The 27,946-nt window shown below is 47.8% G+C and overlaps 1 protein-coding gene across 2 annotated transcripts in view; it reads right to left on the bottom strand.

The window, feature by feature from the left end:
* The window catches only part of LOC111939319 (uncharacterized), a 143,051-nt gene that overhangs the window by 52,204 nt on the left and 62,901 nt on the right, over positions 1–27,946 (bottom strand). For both annotated transcript variants that reach the window (XR_015278844.1, XM_086861031.1), the window contains 2 exons: positions 27,404–27,450; positions 19,978–20,102 (listed from right to left, as the gene is read on the bottom strand). Coding sequence is in view for 1 of the 2 variants with exons in the window: in XM_086861031.1 (XP_086717157.1) it covers positions 19,978–20,067 (90 nt within the window). In the remaining variant the exon portion in view is untranslated. The remainder of the gene's footprint in view (positions 1–19,977; positions 20,103–27,403; positions 27,451–27,946) is intronic.

Here is a 27,946-nt window from a genome sequence, read left to right as displayed (position 1 = left end):
GGGAATAAGGGAAGGTAGAAAGGTTCCCTCAAAGTATTTTTGCCTTTAATTCAACATATCCTAACCAACATTGGCCTCCAACAACCTCCCAGGAGTCATCCAAGTCTGTACACCAGAAGGGGTGAAGCACCTGGCACAGGGCAGCTCCAGGAAATCATAATATTCCACAAATCCTGCTTCAATACCCCCAAAAATCAATATATTCCTAATCAATGAGCCTGCTCAGGCACAGCAGAGAGCCCACAGAGCCTCTGCAATCCATCCAAATCCAAACTTGCTCCTTCCTAACACTCTCTTCCCTTCTGTTCTCTTTCTGCCCCAAAATGACGCGAAATCCAACAATTCACCATGTTCTGATCAAATGCACAAAAAGTCACCAGGATCTGCCTTTAGCTGCATCAGAGTCCAGCAGGGGCTGCATTTTCTCCCCCAACTCATCCAACCCCAAAGAGTTACAAACACGTCAAAGGGAGGTAAAAGGCTTTTGGATTCCTACAGAAAGAGAAGATGCAGCTTTAGGTGTTGCAGGATTATTTTTTTCCCCGCTAAATCCCTCATCCATTAATTTCAAGAATGAAGTCAATATAATTTTTTTTTCCCCTTTTTCCCCTTCTTTTCTTTTTTTTTTTTCTTCTTTTTTTTTTTGTGAACGTGGCTGGTTATTTGACGAGTGAAGCATTAGATTTGCGAGTTGTTCTTGCAAGCCAAAACACGCTCCCTTTTCATTCATAACACTGAGCTGCTCGGCGTTAAACAGCCGATTATCATGAATGAAGTGGGTGTAACTTCCTTGAAATCCTCCAAAGACCTGTCAAAGCACAGCTACCGCAGCTCGCTTTTCTCCTTCAAGCACACACATCATCGCTTTAATTGTTCCCCGATCCCCCCAATGTGCTCCGATCAAAGCCAGGCTTGGGTTGGGATTTTTTTTTGGGGGGGATGGATGGATGGAGAAGAAGGGGAAGGGTGGGGAATGGTGCCTCGGGATAAGAGAGGGAAAGTGAGGCTGTGTCTCCACAGTCCAATTTGGATTTTTGTGTGGGGATCTAAATTAAGCTTATTCCGTTTAAAAGTGTGGCAGACAAAACCTTACGAATCAAAGCCCCGGCCTGTTTTGCATGGATAATCAAGAGCCTCTGGCTCTCCTGAGAAGAAACGTTTAACCCTAAAGAGAAGAGGACTCGTGGTTAAAGGAAAATTTAAATTTGGCTCCAGCTCTGCCATTCCCCACCTCCTTCCCAAGATTATTTTTGCCCCAGCGTTGCCATTTTGCTGCTGTTTGCAAACTGGGAGGGTCTTTGAGCCCAGAGGCTGAAAAACCTCTCTGATAAACACACATTCCATCGAGGAACTGCTTTCATCACAGATCTTTCCAAGGATGACCATTATCCCAAAGAAAGACCTGCAGCATCTCAGCCATTCCTCTTCTCCCACTTCAGGATCTTGGCCAGCAATAAATTGTGATCTCACCGCCGACCCAACAAATATTTCATCCTCTTGCCTAAACACTTTTACAGCCTGGAAAGCTACAAAAAAACCACTAAAACAACCCCAAACCCACAAGGATTAACACACTTAACAAGGTTTAGTCTCAGGAAACACTGGGGAAAGTGAAACCAGGGAAAAATATTAAAATTTTCATATTTCAGCTCAGATTCTCGGCTAAATCTCATTATCTCGCCCACAACCAAAACATCAACAACAAATCTTGATGGTGCTTTCACAACAACAGCTTTTGCACATCCCTTAAGAGCTGTAACGCTAACAAAGGCTGATGTTTGGGGGAAAAAAACATAAATATTTGTCCAGCATTTTGGAAAACTTCAAACTCGCAATGCATTCATCCCAGTTTGGAGACAGCAGCGCTTCCCACCTGCTCCCAATTTTTATTACAAAGGGGTGATGCCCACCTGGGAGCATCCACTGGACACTGCATCCCACCCAAAATTCCAGGGAAAATACCGGATCCACCAACTCCATCTTATAAAAATGCCCATCTCTCCCTTATCAGCAAAGGGAAATGACAAATCCCGAGGGATTTCCCTGCTCCCATGGAAGCCAGAGGGAATTTTGACACTGGTTTCAAACGCAGCAAGAGCTGGCTGACACACGAGCAGATCTGACAGGTTGCATTTCCATTCTGCTGACTCTGATGGGCACGAGGATTCACTCCTGTTTATCTTTGGCTGATATTCAGCGCTGGTTCCAGCTGCATCTGTGGCTGCATTGCTGTGAAATGCATTGCTGTGAAATGCATCGCTCTCTCTGACTCACCCTGCAAAGGACACGTTTGTAAACTGACCCACCAGTGACAAAATCCTCTCTTTCTTCACTTGGAGGAGGCGAGATGAGGCATAGGTTCCTTGTCTGATTTATTTCCTGGGGAAATTTTTACTCCCTGCATCCTTTTTTCAGTCCTTATTCAGGCAGCGAGTAGTGAAGTGATTAATACAAAATCCATGCTTGACACAGAGTAGAAGGATTCATTCAAATTCTTTTAAAATCAGTGCTTAATTAATTGCTTAGAAAAACAACCCATTGCCAAAAATGTGGGGGGTTGGTTTTGCTTTTTTTTTTTTTCCCTTTCCTTTCCTTTTTCTTTTTTTTTTTTTTCCAGTTGAGAAAGCTTTTTCAGTTAAGAAACTAATTACAGGCACACAGCAAAATGCATGAAGGACAAAACCTGGCACCTTTTTGATATTCAGCCCCTCAGAAGGAAGAAATGGGAACCTGGACAGAGCTCCAGGGCAGCTCCAGCTCTGCTGCTTCTCCACTTCCATCCAGCCCTGATCCTTCCTCCCAGCCCTGCAAAAATCCTGTGAGGATCAGGCACGACCACAGTGAACAGGAAATTCAAACTGCCAGAAATAAAAGCTAAAGGCAAAGAGAGCCCTGTGGAAACTGCTGTAAGTTTCTTGACAATTTTTTATCTCCCTGATTATTCATACCAAGGCAGTACTAACCAAGTCCAGATCGGGATGGGGATGGGAACAATCCCTGGGGCTTGCAAGGCTCTGCAGGGCTTGGCATTCGGGATCAGCCTCATTTCTCCATCCTGCCAAGGTGGACAAGCTTAGCCTACAAGGTTCAGGAGAAAAACCAGCGTGTCCTTTCCCTTCATTTCTTCTCCCTGTCCCTCTCCCTCTCTCCACATTCTTCTCCTCTCGCCTTTTTCACGGCGAGCACTGAATGATGGGATTTTTGACATCAGAGGAAAGTCATCCCTTCTCCACTCCCCCAGCTCCTGGCCGTTTCCTCCTCAGCCACTCTGCTCGTTCGTGTGCTCCATCCTCACTCACAGCCCGGGATCAGCTGATCCTCCACGGCAGCACCTCCCTGAGCATCCCAAATCCTGCCTGAGCACCACAGCACCTCCCTGAGCATCCCAAATCCTGCCTGAGCACCACAGCACCTCCCTGAGCATCCCAAATCCTGCCTGAGCACCACAGCACCTCCCTGAGCATCCCAAATCCTGCCTGAGCACCACAGCACCTCCCTGAGCATCCCAAATCCTGCCTGAGCACCACAGCACCTCCCTGAGCATCCCAAATCCTGCCTGAGCACCACAGCACCTCCCTGAGCATCCCAAATCCTGCCTGAGCACCACAGCACCTCCCTGAGCATCCCAAATCCTGCCTAGGCACACCAGCATCTCCCTGAGCATCCCAAATTCTGCCCAGGCACCACAGCATCTCCCTGAGCATCCCAAATCCTGCCTGAGCACCACACTGAGCATCCCAAATCCTGCCCAGGCACACCAGCACCTCCCTGAGCATCCCAAATCCTGCCTGAGCACCACAGCATCTCCCTGAGCATCCCAAATCCTGCCTGAGCACCACAGCACCTCCCTGAGCATCCCAAATCCTGCCTGAGCACCACAGCACCTCCCTGAGCATCCCAAATCCTGCCCAGGCACACCAGCATCTCCCTGAGCATCCCAAATTCTGCCCAGGCACCACAGCACCTCCCTGAGCATCCCAAATCCTGCCTGAGCACCACACTGAGCATCCCAAATCCTGCCCAGGCACACCAGCATCTCCCTGAGCATCCCAAATCCTGCCCGAGCACCACAGCATCTCCCTGAGCATCCCAAATCCTGCCCAGGCATACCAGCATCTCCCTGAGCATCCCAAATCCTGCCTGAGCACCACACTGTGCATCCCAAACCCTGCCCAGGAACACCAGCATCTCCCTGAGCATCCCAAATCCTGCCCAGGCACACCAGCACCTCCCTGAGCATCCCAAATCCTGCCTGAGCACCACAGCACCTCCCTGAGCATCCCAAATCCTGCCCAGGCACACCAGCACCTCCCTGAGCATCCCAAATCCTGCCCAGGCACACCAGCATCTCCCTGAGCATCCCAAATCCTGCCTGAGCACCACAGCATCTCCCTGAGCATCCCAAATCCTGCCTGAGCACCACAGCACCTCCCTGAGCATCCCAAATCCTGCCCAGGCACACCAGCATCTCCCTGAGCATCCCAAATCCTGCCCAGGCACACCAGCATCTCCCCGAGCATCCCAAATCCTGCCCAGGAACACCAGACTGACTGATGCGCTCTCCCTGGCAGCCCCGCTCCCAAGCAGCCTTCAAAGCTCGTCCTGGCTGCTCCGGAGCTGGCAGCCACTATAGCAAAGTCATTGTTTAGGCAAGGTAAAGTGACCTCTGTTTACTCGGACAGCTCAGCCGCCTGCAGGGAATAACTGGCTCGGAGATAAGTGAAAATGTGGCTGGGAAAGCTCCGCGTTCTCTGCCACAATGAGCTGAATGTTCGGGCAGTTCATGCCCTCTCTCCTGCAGTTTCTCCAGCCCTTTGATTTATTATCTGCAGCCAGACAGCCAATGACCCCATCCCGCCGCAGCGAGCCAAGGACAGATGAGAGACTTGTTCAGCTCAGCGTATTTTCTGATCCCAATAAATACCCCGTTAATTATCATAAGCTGCCAGGCACCTGCCATAAGTTGTTTATTAAAGAATAGCATTAACCAAATCGGGTCTTTTTTGTTTGTTTGTTTGTTTGTTTGTTTTTTTCCAGCACGCATTTCCTCCTCCAGTAAGGCCAGTGAATTGCAGCAGGGCTCGGCAGGGTCAGGAGCGGAGCGCAGGAACCGCGGCCGCGGTGACTCAGGAGCGCCTCTGAGTCACGGAGCTGCTCCGGCTTCCTCCGTGCTCCGGGGGGGTGGAGGTCGGAATTTCCTGCTGGCCCTTGGCCTTGTAAATCACCACGTCCTGTTGGAGCAGCGCTGCTGGAAGGTCAGGGAGCGGGAGAGCTGCGGCTGCTGCCCAGTCCACCTGCTCGGAAGAGGAGAGGTGGGAACGCGCTCCCGGGACCGCGGCAGCGCCCCGGCTCTTCTTGCTCCAAACAAAATTCATAATTCGGTGTGCCCGGACACCTTCAGATTCCTGACAACCTCACTGGAGCCACACATTGCCCGTCTAGCAAAGCACAGACCCAAATCTCCTCCTACACAAAGCGATACAGCCCCAGTGATTTCTCTGCCTTCCTTCAAGACAACCCTAAAAATGAGGAGCCCTAAAAGCCAGCGTGGCATCAATTCCACCTATGGATTTCAAGGGGAAAACCAAAATGTTGGGTGGAGGTCCTGGGATAAATCCAACCCTGTGAAAGTCTTCTCAGTTGAATTAAATTTGAGTTGTGGCTGGAAAGATTTCACTGTCCCAAAGAATTTATGCATGAGCGGTGCCACAATGACCGAGAAAAGCCAGTGGGTAACTGAGACAATGGACCACGGATAATCAGGAAAGAAATGAAGCTTTTTAGCCATGTGAAGATCACCTTGCAGAGCAAACCCAACTGGCCAAAATCAGTTTGAGGTAGGAGGCTGAATGCTGAAAAGGAAAAGAAGGATGCTGATGGTACTCAGCAGAATTCCTGGTCATCCCCCAGGGATGGGGACAAGTTTATTTTACACCAAAAGCATGTCCAGGAGGGAGACTGAGCTCAGCACACCTTGGCTTTTGTTCCTTCAGACTCCACACAAAGCTGACAGACAGATTTACTCCCAGGCTCACCTGGCCATGTTGTACAGCTTTAATCACTCCACTCAGAGGAATTATTAAATATTACACAGTGACAAAGAATCTTACACAGCAACATAACAGCCCCTACCACCATGGGGTTATAATCCCTTGCCAACAAGTGGGTGGGACTTTTAAACCTTTATTTTCAACCCTGCACCTTCACACTGCTTTCATTTCATCCTTTCTAGTTGAATTTGCTTTAATTATTGCAAGGAAAATTGTCCCAGTGTCAATGGAGACACAGAGATCCCCAGCCCAGCCCAGGACTGCTAAAAACATTTGTGACACCGATACTGCCTGGGGAGTTTGTGGATGGTCAGACCTGAATGGATTTTGACACATCCTAAAAATATTATGGTTTTTGAGAGAGATCAGCTGGTTCCCATCAGACTTTCACATCTTATCTGGGAGATGACGGCTCTTGGAGCATCTTTTGGAGCATATCATTATCCAAGGGCATCAAAGACTTGTACAAAACATTTCCACGAGAAATACAGACAGGTAGAACCACAAGGAGATTAAACCTGAGTAGGTTTTGACCAGAACCAAGACACTCATCTTTATCAGCCAAAGGCAATTCCCCCCTGCAGGCGCTCCTGAAGGACAGTGGGTGGATTTCCATCACTCAACGTTTCAAAATCAAGGCTGGGTATTTTTCATCCAGTCAGGGAAGTCTTTTGGCCAGCAGTGCCCAGAAGGTCGGAGCAGGCTGTGCTGAGGATCCTGGCTGGCTCCAGCACCTCCCCAGCGCTCACCTACAGCAGCACTTGTTGTTCACAGCCAGCCTGTTTCCCCACGGATGACCAGACCTGACCCTGCTTAGATTACAGAAGTTAAAGGGTCCAGAAGTGAGGAAAACAGGAAATCCAAACAGTGAAAATCTCAGCAATAACGTTTCCTAACAAAGACCTTCAGATCTCGCTCCGGGCCAGCAGCTGTGTCTTGGTGACGTCCAGAAAGGGCCATGTTCAGCCTGGTCCTTCTGCCATTTCTTTTTACCCTGTTTATTTTTCTATACTGTGACATTTTCCTCCTTTTTTAAAGGTTTGGTCATAAACCAGGGCGCTAATCCAGACCTAAGAAAACAGACATGAATGCACGTACCCCATGTGCTTCCATGGCATGGAATTTTCCCTACAGAAAATCGAGCCTGTGCACCACTTAAATCCCCTTTTGGGGCCACAAAATTGGGATTGGATCCTTCAGGGATCTGAAATGAGATGATCCACAGCTTAATTTATTGCACCACAACCTCTGAGGCTGCAAAGCAACTCCAAACATGATCCTGGTGAGGAATTATGAGCTTCATTTTGAAGAATAATATCATTTTTGTTTTGGTGCTTCTGCATTTTCGACCTCACCCAAATCTCCTGACCAAATATTCTTGTCTCAAAAATACAAGTTTGGCTGTGGTACAGCTGTGGGCCAAATCTGTGTGTGGCACAAATTGGCATCACTCCTGTGCCACTGGGTTATCAGTGAAGAACCTGTCTTGGTTCTCCCCAGAGCCCGTTGTGGGAATTTCAAGAGATTGGAGAGGAATTTTTAAGGTCTGGTTGTTTTGTGTTCAAATTTTAAATTTCCTCCCGGGTGGTTTTGGGGGTGAAATGAGCTTTTTCCTCCCCGGCAGGGCAGGGTTTTTGCCATTACACTGCCATCTAGTGCTGCAAGGGAAAAGAGCCCAGAGCTGGAGGGGCCACCACCGGCAAGAGCCAAGCTCGGAAAAGGGGGTCCAGGAGTAATTGAAATCCAATTAAATAAACATAATCACCAAGTGCACGGCCAGTGGTGGCCCTCAGCCATGGTAAAATAACAAAACACTTCCAACAGAAGGAATTGCATGGAAGCTCATCCATTACCCTGTTGTTCTCCATGGTTGGGGACATTTATTTGGAACAAAAAGTCTCCAAATCCAGCTGCTCACCTGGTACCAGGTGTTCTTCCTGCCACCAAGAAAAAGGATTTTTTTTCATGAGAAGAACCCTCCTGCAATCCCCTGAATGCTTCCAGCCATGTCTTTTCCTGCTTTCCTGGATCTCCTCCTCAGCCCAACTCCCTCCTGCCTTCAGCTCAGTTGTATCACAACATCTGGGCCAAATTTATTCTCTTTGTAATTGATTTCAGTGGTTTCCACCATGGGCTTTTTGGAGTCCCTCTCCACAGCCATCAGTGTGATCAGCATCCAGAAAGGATTTTCTAAACCAGCACTTCACAGCACTCAAAACCCTCCCCACGCTCAAGGACCGGGCAGCGAAGTTCAAACTCAACATCTGAGCACTCACAGAGTGACCTTTACGAGTTAAAAAACCCCAGTCCTGAGGTTTTACTCACGCAGAGGATATTTGTCCTCAGTGGAATGTGTGTCAGAGGGCGTGAAAGTGAGAGTGTCTTGAGGTTACTGATTGTTCAGCCTCATAGTGGATGAATCATATGATAACACCACAGCAACATCCTGCAGCATTGTCGGGAGCCTCTATTTCTGGCACCGTGTCCCTGCTCTGCCTCGTGAGCAAATGTTATTTGTGCTCTGCCACAGAAAACCCAAACCAAGCACGCTGGACGCTCCTCCTGCAGGCACCAGCCGAAATCCCAAGCGCCTCACTGAGCCTCCAGACACCCTCTGGGGTGATGGGTGGTGCTAACGGGGCTGGGATGGGGACCTGAGGAACAATATTTGCGTTTCCTTGGCCGCAGCTGAGCTCAGTGGGAATATCAGGGATCTTGGGAGGCACTGGGTGCTGAGGGAACAAGCTTAGCAGTGCAGGTCAGATTTATCTCTGCCCGTTTTCCCTTCTGGATGACCACGAGAAAATAATTTCAGCTTTTTTCCCCTCCTTTTTGTCTCTCCAGAGCTGCAATCCACGGCTCTGCTGCTCTTTGAGCACACTCAACTTCCTTTGCCAACCTAAACAGGGAATGAGGACCTTTAAGGTCTTTTCCAGCCCAAACCACTCCACGATTCCACCTGTGGGAAGCCAAGCACGGCGTGGCACAGCAAAGCGGATTTTGGGATTGCAGGAAAAAAAAGACCAAGGATCTGCAGGACGAAAATCCAGCTGGGATCCCAGTTTGGAATTTCAAGCAAACATTTCCAATTCCTAAACACCACAGGTGGGGCTCCAGGGGTACAGACATGAGATCTGGCTGCTTTGGGGTGCAGATCCAGCTGCTCCATGCATCCCTTCCTTGGGAAAGGTTTGCTGTAGGAACTCTTGGAATAGCCACACTTAGGGCAGAGGCCCTTCCCGAGGTGATGGCAGGATTTTGGCCTCTGGTTTGGGATTCTGGTCCGAAAACATCAAAAAATGGAGCTCATATTTCAGCCATAATCCCACAAGATTCCAGGGAACTGTGGTGGAAACACCCTGGGAAAAATCAGGATAATGGTGCAACAACATTTTTGTGGGGAATGACACCAGGAAAAACTTTTATATCCTGTAAAACTCCATTAAAAAACTTTCAAACAAATGTTTTATCTCTCATTAGAAATTGCTTTTTGTGTTTTACCTCTGTGTAGTTTTCATAGTTTTTCATATATTAAAGAAAAATCCAATGTCAACGGAGAAACCTTTTAATCCATCCCTTGTGAGTACACATTGCCTTTTAAAAATTGTCAATATTTTGATGAAATGGCAAATTCTGATCAAATCTATTTTTTCAGGAAGAGGCAAACCTTCCTTCAGAGAAAGTCTGGGCCTGTTTCTGAAAAGAGCTAAATTTGTATTTTGCAGGAATTATCTTCTGTTTAACTCTAAAACCAACAAATTTCTCAAACACCACTAAATGATCACCATTATTATTTTTCCATCTCCACTGGAAACACTTTCAGGGTTTCAAGCACTACTTGCAGTAGGAATTTCCAGGATATTCCCACTAATAGGAAGGAGATTTTTAAAAAATCTAGGGGATTAGCCACACATCTTCTATTAAAACTAAAGCACCCTTGACTGCTTTACAATCTCATGAGATTAATTTGAAGAAAATCTATTTAAAATGAACGTAAAAGTGGGCCAATATTAAAATGTGGGAGCTGAATCCCTTTTCAGTGCAGTGGGATCGGATGGGAATTTCCACACGTGCAGCACCCTAAAGGTGCTGCTCTGGATTCTGAACAGAATTAAAATGATTCCATTTTAATTGAAATCATTTAGCTCCACATCAAACACTGAAACCAAAACCATCTCCAAAAAGAAAAAAAAAATTGGTTTAAAGTCAAACAAGCAAATGAGGACGTCAGCAAGGGAAAGCAGAGACTCTTTATGAGGTCATGTTTACTATTCTGGCTTCGAATCTTTGGATCATTTGATCCCATTTTTCTGCTTTCACATCCCAAACCTTAACCCGGCTCTGACACAACCCCAGAGTCCAACATGACCCCAAAATCCAGCAGTGCCTCCTTGGCTTCCAGCACCCCCCTGAGCATTCCTTGCTCCGAAGAGAGGAAAAAAAATCCTGTCAAATTCAAAAAATATCTTCAGCGCTGCCTCCTCCTCATTTCCTGACTGCAGGCAGAGCGGAAATAGCTACATTTCCTGAGCAGGGCTGTTCTCCAGGGCATGGCAGGCTGTCTGTCTGTCTGTCTGTCTGCAGCAGCAGGGGCTGGGGCTGGGCTGGGCTCAGGAGAATCCCTGCCTTTCCAGAGGAGCTGGGATAAAGGCGCTGAGGTGCAAGGGATACCCAGGGTGCTGAGGAGGCAGGAAAGGGAGGGGATGGGAGGATAAAAATGTGTTTGAAAGGGGAAAATAGGGGAAAGAGAGAAAATAGGGAAAGGAGAGTTACCAACACCCAGGATCTGTGTGCAGTGAAAGCAGATGGAACTGCAAAGTCCCCCAGATCTGTCTGTGTTCTGTATATCCTTAGGCTATACTCCACATAAAGGGAATCTGTTTGGTCCTAATTCCTTTGAAGGTTTATAGATCCTTATTCCATATTCTGTATTTAGGGAACCTATTTGGCCCCGATTCCTCTGAAAGGGGTGTTTATATACCCTTATTCTATATCTTTATTCCATATTCTGTATGTAGGGGATCCATTTGGTCCCAGCTCCTCTGAATGGGGTGTTCATATATCCTTATTCCATACCCTTAGTCTATCTTCTTTACACAGGAAATCTTTGTGGTCTCAGTTCTTCTGAAGGGGGTACAGGTACATCCTTATTCTATACCTTGATTCCAAATTTTGGATATAGGGAATCTATTTTGCCTCAATTTCTCTGAAGGAAGGTGTTTATATACCCTTATTTTATATCCTTATATTCTTTATGTAGGGAACTATTTGGTCCCAATTCCTTTGAGGGAGCTGTTTGCATACCCTTATTTTATATCTTTTGTCTATATTCCATATATAGGAATCCATTTTGGCCAATTCCTTTGAAAAGAGTGTTTCTATATCCTTATTCTACATCTTTATTCCATATTCTGTATACAGGGAACCCATTTGGCCCTAATTCCTTTGAAAGGGGTGTTTATACATCCTCATTTTTTATCTTTAGTCTATATTCTGTATATAGAGAACCCATTTGGTCCAAATTCCTTTGAAAAGGGATGTTCATACACCCTTATTTTATATCCCTTTATTTAGGGAATCTTTTTGATCCCAATTCCTCTGAAGGGGGTGTTTCCATACTCTTATTCCAATTCTGTATTTAGGGAATCCATTTGGTCTCAACTCCTTTGAAGGGAGATTGTTTTCCTGCAAACCTCAGTCACATTCGACAACAACAAAAAAGCAATTTATAAAGACAACATAAAAGCTTGGTTGTAGCAGGATGGGAAAGGATTTAATAGCCCAGAGGGAGGGGGGAAGATGGATGAACCCAGATAACTCCTGAGAAACTCTGCAAAGAGCAAGGCACAATCCAATAAAGCCCGCAGGGAGAGCCTGATCTTCCCTCCCCTCATTGGAAATCCATCCTGCCTCGGCTCCTCGTGGCCAGGAGAGTCTGATTATCCAGGGGAGTGTCCAAAAGAGCCCAAACACCTTTCAGGGAGTGATCCTGCTCTGCTCTGCTCAACAGAACTGGGTTTTTTTCCCCTATATTGTTGTTGTAATGTCTACAGAAAAAGGGGCTGAGAGCTTGAAACTGATTCATCTTTCAGCTGTAATCTCCCAAAAGCTGGGTCCTAAAATTTGAGTTTCCCAAAAGTTGAGTCCTAAAAGTTGAGTCCTAAAAGTTGGGTTTCTCAAAAGTTTGGTTTCCCAAAAGTTGGGTTGCCCAAAAGCTGGGTTTTCTAAAAGTTGAGTCCTAAAAGTTTGGTTTCCCAAAAGTCTGGTTTCCCAAAAGCTGGGTCCTAAAAGTTGAGCTTTCTAAAAGTTGAGTCCCAAAAGTTGGGTTTCCCAAAAGGGGATTTGCCATTCTCAACTCTTTGTTTTGGTGCTTTAAATCCCAAATAAAGAGATTTAGGCAGACCTTGGGGTAAATCAACCAACCCTAAAGTAGAGGAAATGATGGACACTACCAGTCTCAGCTCTGGATTTTAAATTATTTAAATTAGCCAAGAAAATCTCATTTGCAGAGGCAGTTTGAGTAAAAATAATAAAAAATTACAGGTATAAGAGCCTAACTCCTATTCTAATTAACAAATAATCTCCAAAAATGGCCCTCAGTGACCTGAGGTCACCCCATGGCTTCACCTGGTGGGAAACTGGTTTGGACTTGAGCCCTGCATCATCTCTCAAAGAGGATGCCAGCTGAAAAAACTGATAAAAAAGAAGTTTACTTGCTGAAACATCACCTCAACCCAACTAGCATCAAATCCAATCAATCTGCTGAGCTGCCCCATTTTTCACCCACAAAACATCTTTGCTTTGGTAATTATCAATCACCCTTCTGCAGAAAGGTTCCTCCAATGTTTTTTTTTTAACTACTCAATCCTTGGAGAGACAGATGAATTTTAATGATTTAGATTATTAACCTAAAGGTTGATCCAGACTGGGAGGAACAGAATAATTTGTTTAATCATTATTATTATTTATAATTATTTAACATAGGGGAGAAAAATATCACCTTAAATGTCATCATGATGCTTTTTTAATTGCCTCGGATGAAATTCAGAATAATCATTACTCTGTAAATGTATACAGATCTAATTTTAAATACCCTAAGATGCTGGATAGTTCTATGGAAAATGCAGGGGATGCATATTCATTACCGAGTAGGGAATTGCAAAGACAGAAAAGAATTGATCAACCAGTTATTGAAAATTAATTCTTTTCCCAATTCACAGCTGGGCTGTTATCTGACATGAGGAAGAAAAAGAAGCTGAGCCAGGTAATTTTTCTTTTTCTCTCATTCCAGAACTTTAGGATGTGCCCTTTAGGAGAGAGGATGATTTGTGGATGCCTACAAACGTGCTTTTAATTTGTAATATTTGTATTGTGGAGTTATCTGCACTAAGAGTGGTCACCCTGAGGGATGCCCAGCACAAGGAAAACTTCCATCTGCGAGGAATATTGGAGCCCAGCCCCACATGGGGTGTGCAAACACACAAAATTCAGTAATTTCAAAGGAATTATTGCTGCTTTAGTTTGGTCTGGTGTTTTTTGGTTTTGTTTTTTTTTAGATAATGCAGCTTCTTTTTGGAGATGAACAGCATAAAAAGAAATGCTTTGGGATGGAATAGATTTCCCAGAGAAGCTGTGGCTGCCCCATCCCTGGAAGTGTCCAGGGCCAGGTTGGAGCAGCCTGGGACAGTGGAAGGTGTCCCTGTCCCTGGCAGGGGTGGAAGGAGAAGATATTTAATGTCCTGTCCAACCCAAACCATTCTGGGGTTCAATGAAGGACAATCCAGTGTAGGACCAGCATCTCCAGGGAATGAACAGCAGAAAAATGGGATAAGGGGCTGCAATCCTTTCCTGTGCCCCTACAAACACTCCCTAAACCAGTCCAATGGAGTGAAATGGATTCATTCCTATCCAGAGGAGTGAAATGGGAACTGGGCCCTCCCAGAGCCCACCCTGCCCATCCCTGCACGTTCTGGGATCAGTTTAAGAGCTCAATTTTATAAAGACACCCACCAGCACCGCCCCAAGGGGCTGCAGGGATGCCCCTGGGCACATTCCTGACAGGAAAACTGCACAGATAAACCAAAATCTGTAAAGAGAAAAGCCAAGAATCCTCCAGCCCAGTGCCAGGCAACGCAAAGCTCCTGAATTTGATGGACTTGCAGCAGGTAACCCTGCATTTCTCCCTGCTCACACTCGATTTTCCAAAGCCTTTTGGACTTGCAGCAGGTAACCCTGCATTTCTCCCTGCTCACATTTGATTTTCCAAAGCCCTTTGTCCCACAGTTAGGGCAAGGCCTGCCCGTTTCCCAGCCCGTCCCTGTGTCCGTGCTGGGGACAGGCCCCACGAGCCCGGGCTGAGGGAAACATTTAAACATTTGCATTTTCATTGGCACAGGTACAGCATTCAGAATTCTTTCAGGCCAGGCCAATTAAAACAAGCTGAAAACTGCTGAGTGAAGCAGTTTCAGGCAGGATCTGCTTACATTCCCCCTCAGAGAAAAGCGGGGGGCCCACTCGCTGTAACTCTCTCCCTCTCTGCACAGCGTGGGTTTTGCGCTTTTTTTTCCCATTTTTTTTTTTTTCCCTTTTCTTTTTAAGGTGGAATAACTTGTGCCCTTTACACAGGGCCTCTAAGAGATGGGTGGCAGGACTTGAGAATGTGGCTTCGTTTTCAAACCAGGCTGTAAAACCAAATCGAGGCATGGGAATTTTTTTTAAAAAAAAAATACGAGGGGGAAAAAAATAAAGAAAAAACCACCAACCCCAAAATTGGTAACTCTGCACAGATTAACACACTTTACCTCCTTCACAAACCTTGCATGGTATTTTCTTAAAAAGGAATAAAGCCACATAATTAGCAATCAGTTGAAGCCTAAGGCTTTTCTGCCACCACAGAGACTATTCAATGCCTACTGGCTCCCCTAACACACTCCTATTACTCTTGGGTTTCATTTTGGACAGCCTCTTTCAAACCTCAGCTGTGTTGTAAATGCAAACTGACAGGTTAAAAGATACCATTTTTAAACCCCTGAGCAAATAAAAGAAAATAAAATTAAAAAGCCCGTCCTACCAGGGCTGCTTTATTTTACAGTGATAATCCTCCAGCGCTGCAAGAAGGTTGGAGGAATGATGAAGGGTCCCAGGGATGGAAGGATATGTGGTCCAAAGGGTCAGGATTCTGCATCCATTCTTTTCTCCTGAAAAAACCCCTTTTATTGGCAGTGCCCTTTCCAGAGTGGCTCTTCCAAACCCCTGCATGCCAGGGCTGCCACAGAGAAAACACCTGCACATGCCCCTGCATCGATCCAGGGGGAAAATGGGCTAATCCAGCAGAACAAACCACGGCACAGGGATTTGCATTTGTTTTCATGGCTCTGAATGAGGCTGTGTCACTCCTGGGCTCGGGCTGAATGGGGGGAAATGTGTATTGCATGTAAAATCTGGGTCCATTTGGGGTCGAGCTGTGGTTTCAAGCGGTGACAGAAACCAGAGGGGTCCGAATCCAAATTTCTTTTCACCTTGATGAAGCAGCACTGGGCTCATACAAACACCAACAGTTCCCATCAATGCCTGAGCACCCAGAGCAACCAGAAACTAAATCATAAACCTGCCACGTCATCCCTCACCTAATTGTCACCAAGATGTTAATGAGAGGCACAGGAGGAACAAAACAGGTGACAGCTGGAGCGAACAGAAAGGATTGGAGACAGCAGAAACACCAGATTCCTTAGATCATCCCTGAGAGGAGACAATTCTCTTCTCTTTGCTTTCAGAGCCCTGCTCTAGGAACAAGCTGGCCCAAGGGACTGGGAAAGTAGGACATGAGGACTATTCTGGATCAAAATCCTTTTCTTTTTCAAAGGCTGCCGGGTGCCCTGCTGAACGACCTCGAGCAGCTCAGCTCGTCACCTGCCACACAGGTGCCTACAAAGGCATTTATTGATTCCATCAGGGCAGACAAAGAACAGACAGCACCAATCCCTGAAGCACGCAGAACGTGCCATGAGCATCCTGTGATCCCAGCTCTGCCTGCACAGAGAGCCTGGGGTTATTGATCTCTGAAAGGGTGAGTGGATCCCCAAATTTAATCATAGAAGGCAGTGTGTGACATTCACGTGGGGACTTTGATGCTGCGGTGTGAGGCACTTGAAAGGACACAGCTGATCACCTCCCCTTCCTGCCCTGCCCCACAGCCCCACCTCTCCTCTCAAACAACACCTCCCATCCCTCTCATCCAGAAGCAATAATGTCTTTTATCTGTCAGAAATTTTTCCTGCTGTCTTCCCCTCACCGAGGAACCTCATTTAGTGTCCACCTGGATTCACCTCTCCACAGTAAAAAGTGAACAACAAACAAAAAACATCCTCCAGGCAGAGATCTCCACTCCAGGTGTAGGCAAGGATTGGACCGAGCAGGTGATGGTCAGTGGAAATCCAGGTAAAAAGGGAAAGAACACAAAGAAAATCTTTGCAACGGAGCTACCTTGAGGTGGATCAAGGTTCCACCTATCTGGGACACTTTCTAGTGACATTTGCTAAGCTCATCCCCCAAGCTGGGGTTCCCTCAGCCAAGCCCTACTAGGCAGTTTTCCTCGTGATCTTCAAGAGGGAGAAAAAAAGAGGCAAAAAAATAAAAGAGAGGATCAGGAAACACTCACTTCTCCACGTCCTGAGCAATTCCCAAGATGTGAGCGAGCCCAGGTTTCCTGCTGTCCCCTCAAAGATGGTATTTTCCACTCCCACCTTTCTCCCTCCTACTTATCTCCTTCCCCCTGGCCCCCTGAGCCTGCCTGAGTCCAGCAGTGCAGATTAGATGCCGAGCAATGCATGGAGCCCTGACTCCCCCAGACAGCCTGGAGAGATAAAAGCAGCCAAACACTGTCCAGAGACAGCAAGGGCAGAGCCGGGCTCCCAGCGGCTCCCTCTGGGTGATGCCTGGAACTGGGGACACTCCAGCAAGCTGGCCTGCGAGTCCTAGAAGCAGAAACACTTCTTTCTGCTCCCTGTGCTTAAATATTAATCAAATTTTCCAATATATCCAATGGAAACCTTCTTTGAGCATCAAGGGGTGCAAAGGAGCAGCCACTGCCAACCTGCAGGAGCGCAGCTCTGCTGTGGCTTCACACACCTCAAATGAGCCAACAGCACCTCATGGCATTATTAGGGTTTATCCCATCTGTGTCCCCACAGCTGACCCTGAGAGCAGAGACCCAGCAAAGCTGTCCCCTCTGTCCCTCTCTGGCTGTGCTGGCAGAGCTGGGGGTGGCACAGCAATATAAACACGAGTGACATGGCGGGGACGCGCTGGGCAGCGCAGTGCCCGGGGGATTCTGTCACATTTATCTTGGAGCCATCAGGCAGAGCACACAAAAGGACCATTCAGGGCAACCCAGCACCAGAAACAAAGCAGATGCTTCGGGGAAGTTTGCAAAGGCCCCGGCACAGAAGGTTGGCAAAGCTCCTCTCCCAAATCAGGGCCCATCTCCTTGGCAGCACCAGGAGCCCTGGAGCAGCCCCGTGCCAGTGGCACTGTTTGGAGGAAGGGCAGCCTGGGGGACAAAGCCTGGCAGGGAGCAGGGATGCAGAACTAAACCAATGCTCAGAGGCCACCAGAGCTTTTAAACTCTTCCACCACGTTTGGCTGGTGAGGTCTATTTGGTGCTTTTGGTTTTTTTCCCCCCTCGCTGTTTTGACAGATTAAGGAGTGGAAAGGGACAGCAAAACCTTCCATCTGACCTGCTGGGAGCTTTGCTCTTGGTGAAACACCTGAGAGGTCAAGGTGCAGAGCATGTGTGTTAGAGGTGAGGTTTCAGAGGCTGCAGGGTGGCACTGAGTGGTTTTGAAGCTCTCCTAAAAGAGGATGCAATAAATCATGTCTAAAACCAGGGACTGGTCCAAGCAAGGTCAGTTTTCTATCTGGAAAGCATAAGGGAAGATTCAAAAGCTTTAAATGAGGAAAAAAAAAACAACCAACAAAAACCAGTTTGTAATGATCTTCCTACTTATTTAAAGACCTGATTTTTTGCTCCTAGCTGGTATTCCAGGAATGAGCCTGACCAAAGGCACCTGGTCTGGTTTTACAGACGGAACCGCTTTTGGAAAGGAGTCAGATGGGATTTGGACAAAAACAACGGAGGCCCAGACACAGAGGCTGCCCTGGGAGAGCGTACCAGCTGTCTGCTCAGCCTCAAACCTCTCATCATGTGCTTGCAGGGAAGGCAGGGGGACCTGTTAGGGGTGGCTCAGCTCCGTGCTCGGGGCCAGCGGGCGTCGGAGCGGCTCCATCGCCTCGGACAGAAAACCCTGGCTCCAGGGAAACTGCAGACTCTGGGCAGAGACTGTAAACATGGGCAAAGATGGATGTTGGAACGCAGGAGAGCAGCAGGAGGAAGCTTGGCAGGGCCTGGATGGCCAAAGCACCTGCTGGCCCTGAACTGGGAGGTTTGCAGTGTGTCCCAGTGGTGTCCAGTATAAACCAGCCCTGCCCTCACCACCAGCCTGGCACAGCCCCATCCAACACTGCCATGTGAAGGATGGGGAACACAGCGATCCAGCACTGCCTCAAAGCAAAACTAATCCTGGAAAGAAACGTGTGAAAAACTACTGCAGGGACCTCCTTGAACTCTTGAAACCCTCAGCCCTGCTCTCAGACAATCCAGCAGGATTTGGGAGCTGGCAGACTGCAATAACTGCTCTCTGTGCATCAGTTCTGAGAGCCTGGGGTTCTCAGGGCTGTTCTTCACTGAATGCCAGGATGGTTTAGGTTGGAAGGAACCTTAAACCTCATCCACTGCCACCCCTGGGACACCTTCCAGTATCCCAGGTGGCTCCAAGACCCATCTAGCCTGGCCTTGGGCACTTCCAGGGACCCAGAGGCAGCCACAGATTCTCTGGGCACCCTGTGCCAGGGCCTGCCCAGCCTCTGATCATCTCCCTAACATCTCACCTAAACCTCTCCTCTTGTCATTTAAAATTAACAACATTTAGTTCTAAGATGAGCAGCACCTCCTGTTCATCACCCCATCCACTCTGGGAGCTTCGTGCAGTGAATTCACTCAGGCTCACACACGGGAGGCTCTGATCTGCACACAGGGCCTCTTGCTGCTGCCACAGAGCAGGAAAATGCCAAACATGGCTCATACCAATCCCACCTCTCACTAATCTGTTTTGTCAGCTCATCAGAATCTTGAAAGCAACCTTTAAGTGCTGGGAGGCATCCTGGTTTCTAATTAGGCTCAGTCAGATTTTGTGGTTTAGTCAAGCCAACCTGGCTCACTGCTGCAGCTTCAAACATGTGCACTTGAAATCAGTTTTTCCACTCAGAAAAAGATAAGGTCCCCAGTTTCCTCCCCTCAGATAAGCTGAAGGAGAAAGGAACATGAAGTCATGTCCCTGCCAGCCCAAATCCGTGTGGTTCTGTGTCCCATCTCCACAGCCCCAGCTGTGCTTTACTGGCATGCAAAGCCAGAAATGGAAGCACAGGATACTCCAAGGGGTGGAGAATAAAAGAATCCAGGGATTTCCAAGCCATCAGAAAAGGTTTGATAAGCTACTGTTCCCTGCCACTATTATTTGTATTTTCAGAAGTGTCACGGTGTTCTCAGCACTTTGTAAACAACAAACCAGAGCTCACAGACTTTTCCAACCAACTACAAAATGCAAAAAAAAGCACAAAATACAGAACTGACTCACTCTGCCTGATTATAAAGCACTTTCTGAAACTTTTCATCAGCCATTTGCTTCCTATAAGAAAAAAAATTGATCAAATACAATTTACTGAATCATTTCAGCCTTGCAGCTATGTAATTCCTGATACCAGGGAATTTCCAGGGTGCCATTTTGATCACCCTTAAAGCCACTTGCAGACCCTGAGCAATCAGGGATGCTCCTCAGAGCTCTGGCAGCGAGTCCAGGGAGAAGGCACTGACCTGGTGTAGAGGTGCCACACAGAACTCGTGTTCCCTTGGAATACATCTTGAACCTCGGTAATCCCTCCTTGGCAATCCCTCCTTGGCCATGGCATTCCCTTCCCATCCAGCTGCCAAAAGGAGATCTGAAATGAAAATAATTAACGTCAATCACTCAAGGTTTTGTTGTTTGGTTGGGTTTCTTTTTTGCCTGCTAAGCATCCAAACCCATATCTTAGATAAACAAACAAAACAAAGTGTTTGGCCCCAACCAAAGCCTGGCTCTGAACAAATCTGGGTAAGATTCCTGTGGCTGGGCTCTGTTGTGTGGAATCCTGTGAATTCATTCACCTCAGACGTGCTCATTATTCTGGTGTCCAGACCCCAAACTCCAACTGTTCCCATGGACATGCCCTGAGGCTTGGACACATCTCACTTACCTTTAGGGGCTGCCTGAGGAAGCTGAAGGTGAGGGGCGTCCCCAGAGCCCTCCCACAATGACACAGGGGCTCCTCTGGAGGCTCCATCTCTCAGCATTAGCCACAGTGCCTCGGGGCAAGGCAAACCAACTGCTGGGAGCCAGCCAGATCCAGCTTTTCCTGTGCTCCCCCATCCTGGCTGCTCCTTGGCTCCCACCCAAGATTGATCCCACCCAGGAGAGCCCCAGCCCAGCCCCAGCTGAGGGGGCACAGGGGGCTGCCATCCCATCTTCCCAAACTTCCAGCAATTCCAGGGAATTGCTGTCCTTGAGGGGCTTAAGGGCAAGCCAGCACTAAAATCCAACAGGGTGAGAAGCTGCAGAGCTCTGCCTTGTCTTTGCAGCTCCAATTTTGCCGAAAGGGGATTAATTAATGAAGAGTGGACAAGCCCACAGCGATTCCCTGGCAGCTCTGGCGCGGCGGAGCCGTCACTATGGAGATCCAGCACTCCAGGGCTGGTCCCACACGTTATCCTGGCAGGAACCCACAGCCAGGCAGGATCCCACATCCCGCTCTGGTGGAGCTCAGCCAGGGTTACCCCGGAGCCACGGGGAGGAGAGAGCTCCATCCTGGCGTGCAGATGGTTCCCCCTCTCCTTTGGAGAGCCTGAATGACTTTGCAAACCTTTGATTCCTGATGTATTCACTTCAGGAGACACAAAAGTACAAAATCTCAGCATGGATTGACTCCCTCACTTGCTTTATTTAATTTTTTTTTTATTTTCCTTCCCACACTCCCCCACCCCTTTTCTTTTCTTTTCTTCTCTCCCTGGACAGTTTTATAATTTTGGCCCGTGGCCAGGAAGTCTGTCCTGATTAGGCTGGGCTGGCTGTGAAACACCTGCAGCCCATTAGAGCAGGAGGAGGGGAAAAAATCCCTTGTCATAGGTGAAGTAATGACCACTTCTTCCTTTGTTTTTACACTAAAAGGACAGTTAGGAGGGGAACAAAAAAAAAACCACGGCTCTACCACCTCACCTGCCATTGACTGGTCTCAGCTGCAGCCACTGGGTCACTTTTGTCTGTAAGTGACTCCAATAATTTGTTGTCACTTCACCCCGGTGAGATTTGCAGGTTATTAAATACAGCATGCACTTGCTGCACTTGAACTGTGCCCCCTGCACCTTATTTTGTGTCTTTGTGAGGAGCTAAGCAGGAAAAGCTTCCCTCTGGGCAGGTTACAACTGCATTGGCTTCTGGAATGTTCCTCCAATGTCCCAGCTGCAGCCGCTGCCAGGGCCAGCAGAGCCTCCAGAGTGGCAAAAGGCTCCAGGAGGGGACAGACATGAGTCCCATGGCCCCAAAAGTGTGACCAGGGCATAGCAGAGATGCAGAAGTGGCTCTCCAGGTACGGCTGAAGCTCTTGGATCTGGCACAGCACAATATTTTTTATAATAAACACAGAAATTGCCATGATCGGGGTACACGGTGACACCTGGGGACAGTGAGAGGCGACAACTCCCAGCTTAGCTCAAAGCCCAGCTCACTGAACCCCTGCAGAGGAGCCCCATTTCTGATCCCAAAACCCCTTCTAGAGATGTGTTTGTGCATCAGGATGGCCATTCCTCCAAAGAGGGGCTTGGTGCCTGCTGAGATGTGGCAGCAAAGAGATCAAAACGTCCCTCAGATCCCTCCTGTTCAACGGGACCACAACTAAAACACAGCTGGGCTGCAGGGAAGGTCACAGTGAGACCCCAAAACACACCTGGGCTGAAGGGAAGGTCACAGTGAGACCCCCAAAACACACCTGGGCTGCAGGGAAAGCTGCAGTGAGACCCCAAAACACACCTGGGCTGACAAGAAGGTCACAGTGAGACCTCCTGGGCTGGGGACACCCCTCTGAAAAGCCCTGTGTGCCACAGGGCATGCTGGGGACAGGAGCTGAGGGGACAGCAGAGGTGCAAACACTTCATCCTGCTTCACACCTTGAGCTATGACAACAAAGTGGGAGCTTAAAGGCAGCTCCAAGAGTTCTGCTGCTGGGAGCCTCTCCGAGGACTGGATGGTATTTCAATCCCAACAGCACATCCAGCCAAAATGCCACTGTCAGGACGTCAAAAAACCCAGAGTTCCTCCCCAAACTTGCTGTCTTTTAATCAAAGTTCTTTATGTAGCTGCAAGGCACTGAAGACATTTACACCCCAGCAGCTGAATTTTTTTAGTTCTGCATCCAGTGGAGTTCAGCCATCAATAAAAAAGGGAAGAGAAAAACTTGTGACCACAAGGGGCTCTGTCAAATATTCCCATTGCTGTCCTGGAGCATGGAAAAGCAACTCTGCTGCTGCACACAGGTCTGACTATTTGCATTTTTAATAATTCAAGAGTTTAATTAGTATCATGCCCTTAATCAGAGACTGAAAATACAGCTGAAGTCATCAGAGCTTAATTAGTTTAAGAAAAAAAAAAATAAAGAATTCTGCAGTGAAAATGTCTCGACCAACATGGAGTTCTGTCCTCAGCTTTGTGCTTCAGAAGAGCTTTTACCTGTTGCTTCTGATTTTCAGTTCCAGCCCACCTCAGAATAACTTAAAATCCCCAAACAAATCAGTTCACTTCCCTGTTTATCCCTATGAACCCTTCCACAGCTTTCTTGAACTGGACTCAGGAAAAAAAAAAAAACCCAAAAATTGACAGTTTGAACATAATAAATTTAATTAAACCCCAAAGGTGTATCCCATAAACTGCACGTGAAATTCCCCTCTGCAGGAAATAAAACTGGTTTTAGAACATCCGTAAGTGTCTCTGGATCTTCAGTCAAGTCAGCAGGAGCACATTCCTGAGGGCGATCACTGCATGGCCAGGAAAAATTCCCTTTTAGTGGGAGTGGGAGCTCAGACTGGTCCCAGTTGGTCACTGGGTGCTGAAGCCTGGGAGGTTTGGTCCTGCCTCCCTTCTCGGGTGGTTTCAGAGGAGTTATCCCAGTCTGGGGTGAGCACACCCAAAACCCAGGCAGGAGCCAGCCCTTCCCTCCCTGGCAGGTCCATGGTGCTGTACAGGACATCCTGGATGGGCTTTCCCAACAATATTTCATTTCAAATGCTGGGATTCATCACTAGGCCGTGGAGACTGAATGCATAACCAGGTTCCAAAATGGATTAGTGAAATTCATGGAAATTAGGCCAATCCCCAGCAATTAAATATGCTAATCCGGATGCAACTTCCAGTTCAGGAAGTCAGGCAGCCTCGTGCCCTTCCACCTCTGATTTACGTGGAAAAAGGAAGCCAGAAAAAGTCCTCACCATGCCAAAACTGTCCTTTGGCTCTGAGCATTAGTGAGAATCGCAGTAAATCCTTTTTTTTTCTGGCAGGGGGAGTGGGATACATTTTCCTCCAGTAATGATATCACAGGCTGCTGTTTCTTTCCCTCTGCAGCTCCTGAACCTCTGGGTAACCTCCCAGCTCGCTGTCCCCTCAGGAATATCCCAAATAAATTAGTGAAACTTACTGGAAGGTGATAGCAATCACAGATAGCACTAAATTCCATTTAGCATGGAATTAAGAATCCAATCACTTAGGTACCTAGGAAAGGTCTGCCTTGCTCAGACTGTAAAAAATTGGTTTTTGGGAGCATTGGGCCAGAGGAAGATGCTGAAAATTCAAGATGGAAAAATGGAGCTTGTTTTGTCCACGAGGAAAGTTTTCTGTAGCCTCAGGACAGTTCGATTTATTCCTGACACTCCAGTGGGAGTTTATATATACAAATAAATAAATATAAAATTGCTTTATACATATAAATAAATTTAAAATAAATAGATTTCCGTTCCCTTTGAACCCTGCTCAGTTCCTGACCCAAGGAGCAGCTTTTGGCACAGATTTTCTGCTCCCTGCTCCCCTTACCTGCCGCAGGAATTTCCCCCTCTGCCTGCTCCTGAAGGTGTTCAGGGTCTTTGCTGCAGAGCAGAGGACAAGATGACAAATGAGCCAGCACACAGCACAGGAATGTAAGTGAGTCTCGGCTATTTTTAATTAAGAAGCGATGACAGCTGACTAAATTCCCTGACACTGCAGTGAAAGGCTCCCTGACCCAGACATTATTGGCCACCCTGCGAAGGCCGATAGCCATCGGTCCCGACGGTGCTGCTATTATTGTCCCCGCCGTCTGCACAGATGCAGGGCTCACCAAAGCCAGCCTGCAAATCCTGGGAGAAACCTGGGGATGCTGAGCTGGAGGCAGCAGGTGAGGGGAGGACAGCGAAGGTCACCGTGCTGGAAGTGCCAGAGCTCGTCTCCAATAAATGTTCCCGAGGTTTGGACAAATTCAGCTGCCATTTTCCTTTTTAAAGCAGTGATAGATTGAGCAGGAGAGAGGCAGAGAGACAGAAAGAGCAATTCCTGCTGTAAGGCAGAGAAGGGGCAAGGCAGGATGGGCTTTTCTCAGCCCACAGGTCACGGGGAGGGTTTAACTGAGAAAGACCAAAGTGACCTGGATTGTGAAGGGCAGGGATTCACCTGGCTTCATGTAAGGACTCTTTAGCAGAGATGGGAACACAGTCCAGGTGTCCAGCTCCCACTGGCACAAAAGTGGCTGTTTGGGCACCAGACAGCCCTGGAAAGGCGTCAAGAGGAAGACACCAACCACAAAGAGAGAATACGAAACTCCCTTTTGTTCTCAGGGCTCGCACAGCACCGAATCCAGCAGCTGATCTCTTTACCTTGAGCTCACTTGTTGGTTTTAGCAGGAGAGATAAAGAAAAGATTCCCTTCTAGCCTTTCCAGAGGGCCACAGGGAAGAGGGATGAAGCGGCAAAGTCACCCAGATCACGTACAAACTTGGCATGAGCGAGACAAATACATTAAGGGACATCATCAGGAACTTTCCAGCCTGCTTGCAGGCTGGGAGGGGGCAGAGCTGCTCTCTGCTGTTGCTAAGACAGCCCCCCCAGCCCTGCTCTCCCCGAGCCCAATCCACGGCTTTCTCCTCCCATTGGCTCTGCAGCCGCATCGAACGATCGTGACAGGTTTTCCTCCTCCTCCTCCTCCTCCTCCTCCTCACCCTGCTGCCTTCTGCCTATGGCCTATTACCAGGGGAGAGCCAGCCAGACACGGAATCAATAGTTTGTGAGAGGGAACGGGGCTGTGCAGGGCAGCATTTGCATTCCAGCCCTGTCTGCCTGTGTCTCCGTGCTCCCAGCAGGGAAGGAGCCGTGCCCACGGAGGCCAGGACGGGTGGCAGGTTGGTACCTGCAGTGCCACAGCCTGCAGGGCTCAAGGACCATCAGATCCTGCCTGGGCACTGATCAGAGCCAGCTTCTTCCCAGCAGCCTGGCTGAACTGGTGTCTGCTGGAAATCACGGAAAGTATCCTTAAAAAAATATAAACTATCACAGCTGCGTAAGTGATGCCCTCTCCAGTGAGATTTTAGGAAGTTTCTTGGTCTGAAGGGACCTGGAAGCCTTCTGGGGCAGGCAGAGAGTGTGGGAAAACACCCCAAAGCCAGGGACAGCCTCCCTGGCTGGACCAGGATGGCTGGTGACTGTCAGTGCTGCTTGGGCACAGCAGAAATTCGGGACCAGTGGCTCCTTCATCCAGTGAAATGCTGGTGGTGGGCAGTGAAGCACAGCAGCACTGGGACAACTCATCCCAGAGCAGGCCAGGATTTGGGAGCAGGCACAGGGAAGGGACAGAGGAGTTGGGACAGGTTTGCAGCTCCCACCAAAACAGGCTGGAATTGACACTGGGCATCAATGGAACACCAACACCAAACACCCAAATATTGCTCCTGGCTTTGGAACAAACGGGGAGAAAGAACTTACTCAGGGGTGACAGAGACCTGGGGCACCAAGAGAGGGCTGAGTGACTCAAAAAGCAAAGCCAAGCCGTCCCCAGGCACACTGGGACACCAGTGAAACTCCAGCCCTGTGGCTGTTTTCTTTCCCCACTCAGGTGAGTCAGCATCCGGACTAAGGAAGAAAAACTGGAATTTCCTTTTCTGTCCAGGACAGCAAGAGGTCAATGAACCCAGCAGAGCCATCCATTAGATGGACACTGTCCCCTGAATACCAGATTTTCCCATCCTGGACATTCCCCTTGCTCTCTGTCCTTTGTATTACACAGTTAGGCAGAGTTCTACCCGTACTGCTGTAAAATAACACAAACTGTTGATCAAGACAGAAAAATTTCCTCAGGAAATTTCCACTGCTAAACCTATTTATTTGTTTCAGGGGTGGGGGTGGCTGGACACAAAACACCAGGTCAGTTAAAAAAAAATTGTCTGACCTGAATGAAACATTTTTATGAAATCCCCAGGGATGGTTTCTTTAATATAAGATGGAACTTGGAGTTGAAAGGAGGAGAGAGAGAAGAAAAGAGCGTCCATAAAAATCAGGTTCAAATCCCTGCTTGGCCTCACTCGGCAAAGAACCCTGAATTAGGTCTACACTTACTTAAACAGCTTCAAATATTGTTTGGGATCTCTGTGCAGCTCCTGTGATCTAAGTTTCATCCTGAGGCAGAGCACCAAGAATGTTCTGAGCTCCCAAAACCAGCCACGAACTTCGGACAAATGCGCTAAACCCAGCCTGGAAACAAACCTGCTCTGGTTTGGAGCTGTGATCCCTCCCAGTTGTGTGCTCAGAGTGGTGCAGAGCTCCGTGGAAGAGAATTAATGGGCTGGAAGGAAAGCTACACTTATTTTTCTGTCTCTGCACCATGTGAGGCTTTCCCTGTTACCTTTAAGAGGAGCATGAAATTAAGCAAAATCCAGGATGATAAAATGAACTCGAATAAGAACTTCTACCATGAGTTAAACCTGTTGTAGCTACTCAAGACAGAGCCTCAGAGAGAAGCTTTTTTGATCAATAAAAGTCTTTTAAATAAAATGAAAGCTCTCAGAGTAATTTTAGGATGGAAAAGTTTCCATTTCTGACAGCCTGGCTACAAATTTTTCTCCTTCCTGTTACTTCCTACAGGAACATGTAAACATGGACATGTTAGATTTGCTGTAGTTGGAAAAAATAATCAGATTCTTACCAGGAATATGGAAAGATCCAGAAGAAGTCAGATCTGGGATGGAGCACCTGGAGTAACAGCAAGAAGAGAAATATGAAATGTGAGGAATAATATGATGGATTTGCCAATATCCATCCTCTCTGATGGATACCTGACAGGAAACTCCAACCCAGCAGACGGAAAATCGTGCCCATGGCTCTGTTTCCCTTACCAGGATGGAGCTGCCTCTAGCCCAGGATTGTAGGATTCCACTCCCCACCTGCCTGGCACAGCTGATGGAGAACAAGGAGCCAAGAAACCTGAGAGCCATTCCCGAGCCAAGGACTGTTCCCAGATCCCTTCTGCTTTCAGATTCCCAGTTCAAAAGATAAAATCCCCACTGCATCCCTTTTTAGATCTTCCTTGCCTCAAAAGCCGTTGAAGTATCAGCTGTCTTGTCTTTTTTGTTCGAAGAAATGGTTTTCCATGTGCATTTTGGAATTTTTGACAGGAAAAATCAAGCCAAGGCTGGAGCCCTCCTTGCTTTGTTGTATAACTGCCTGTGAAGGGATTTGATCCCTGCCT

The sequence above is a fragment of the Cyanistes caeruleus genome, chromosome 23 (assembly GCF_971803275.1).
Source record: "Cyanistes caeruleus chromosome 23, bCyaCae1.hap1.1, whole genome shotgun sequence".
Taxonomy (NCBI): domain Eukaryota; kingdom Metazoa; phylum Chordata; class Aves; order Passeriformes; family Paridae; genus Cyanistes; species Cyanistes caeruleus.
This window is presented reverse-complemented; position numbering and strand designations above follow the sequence as displayed.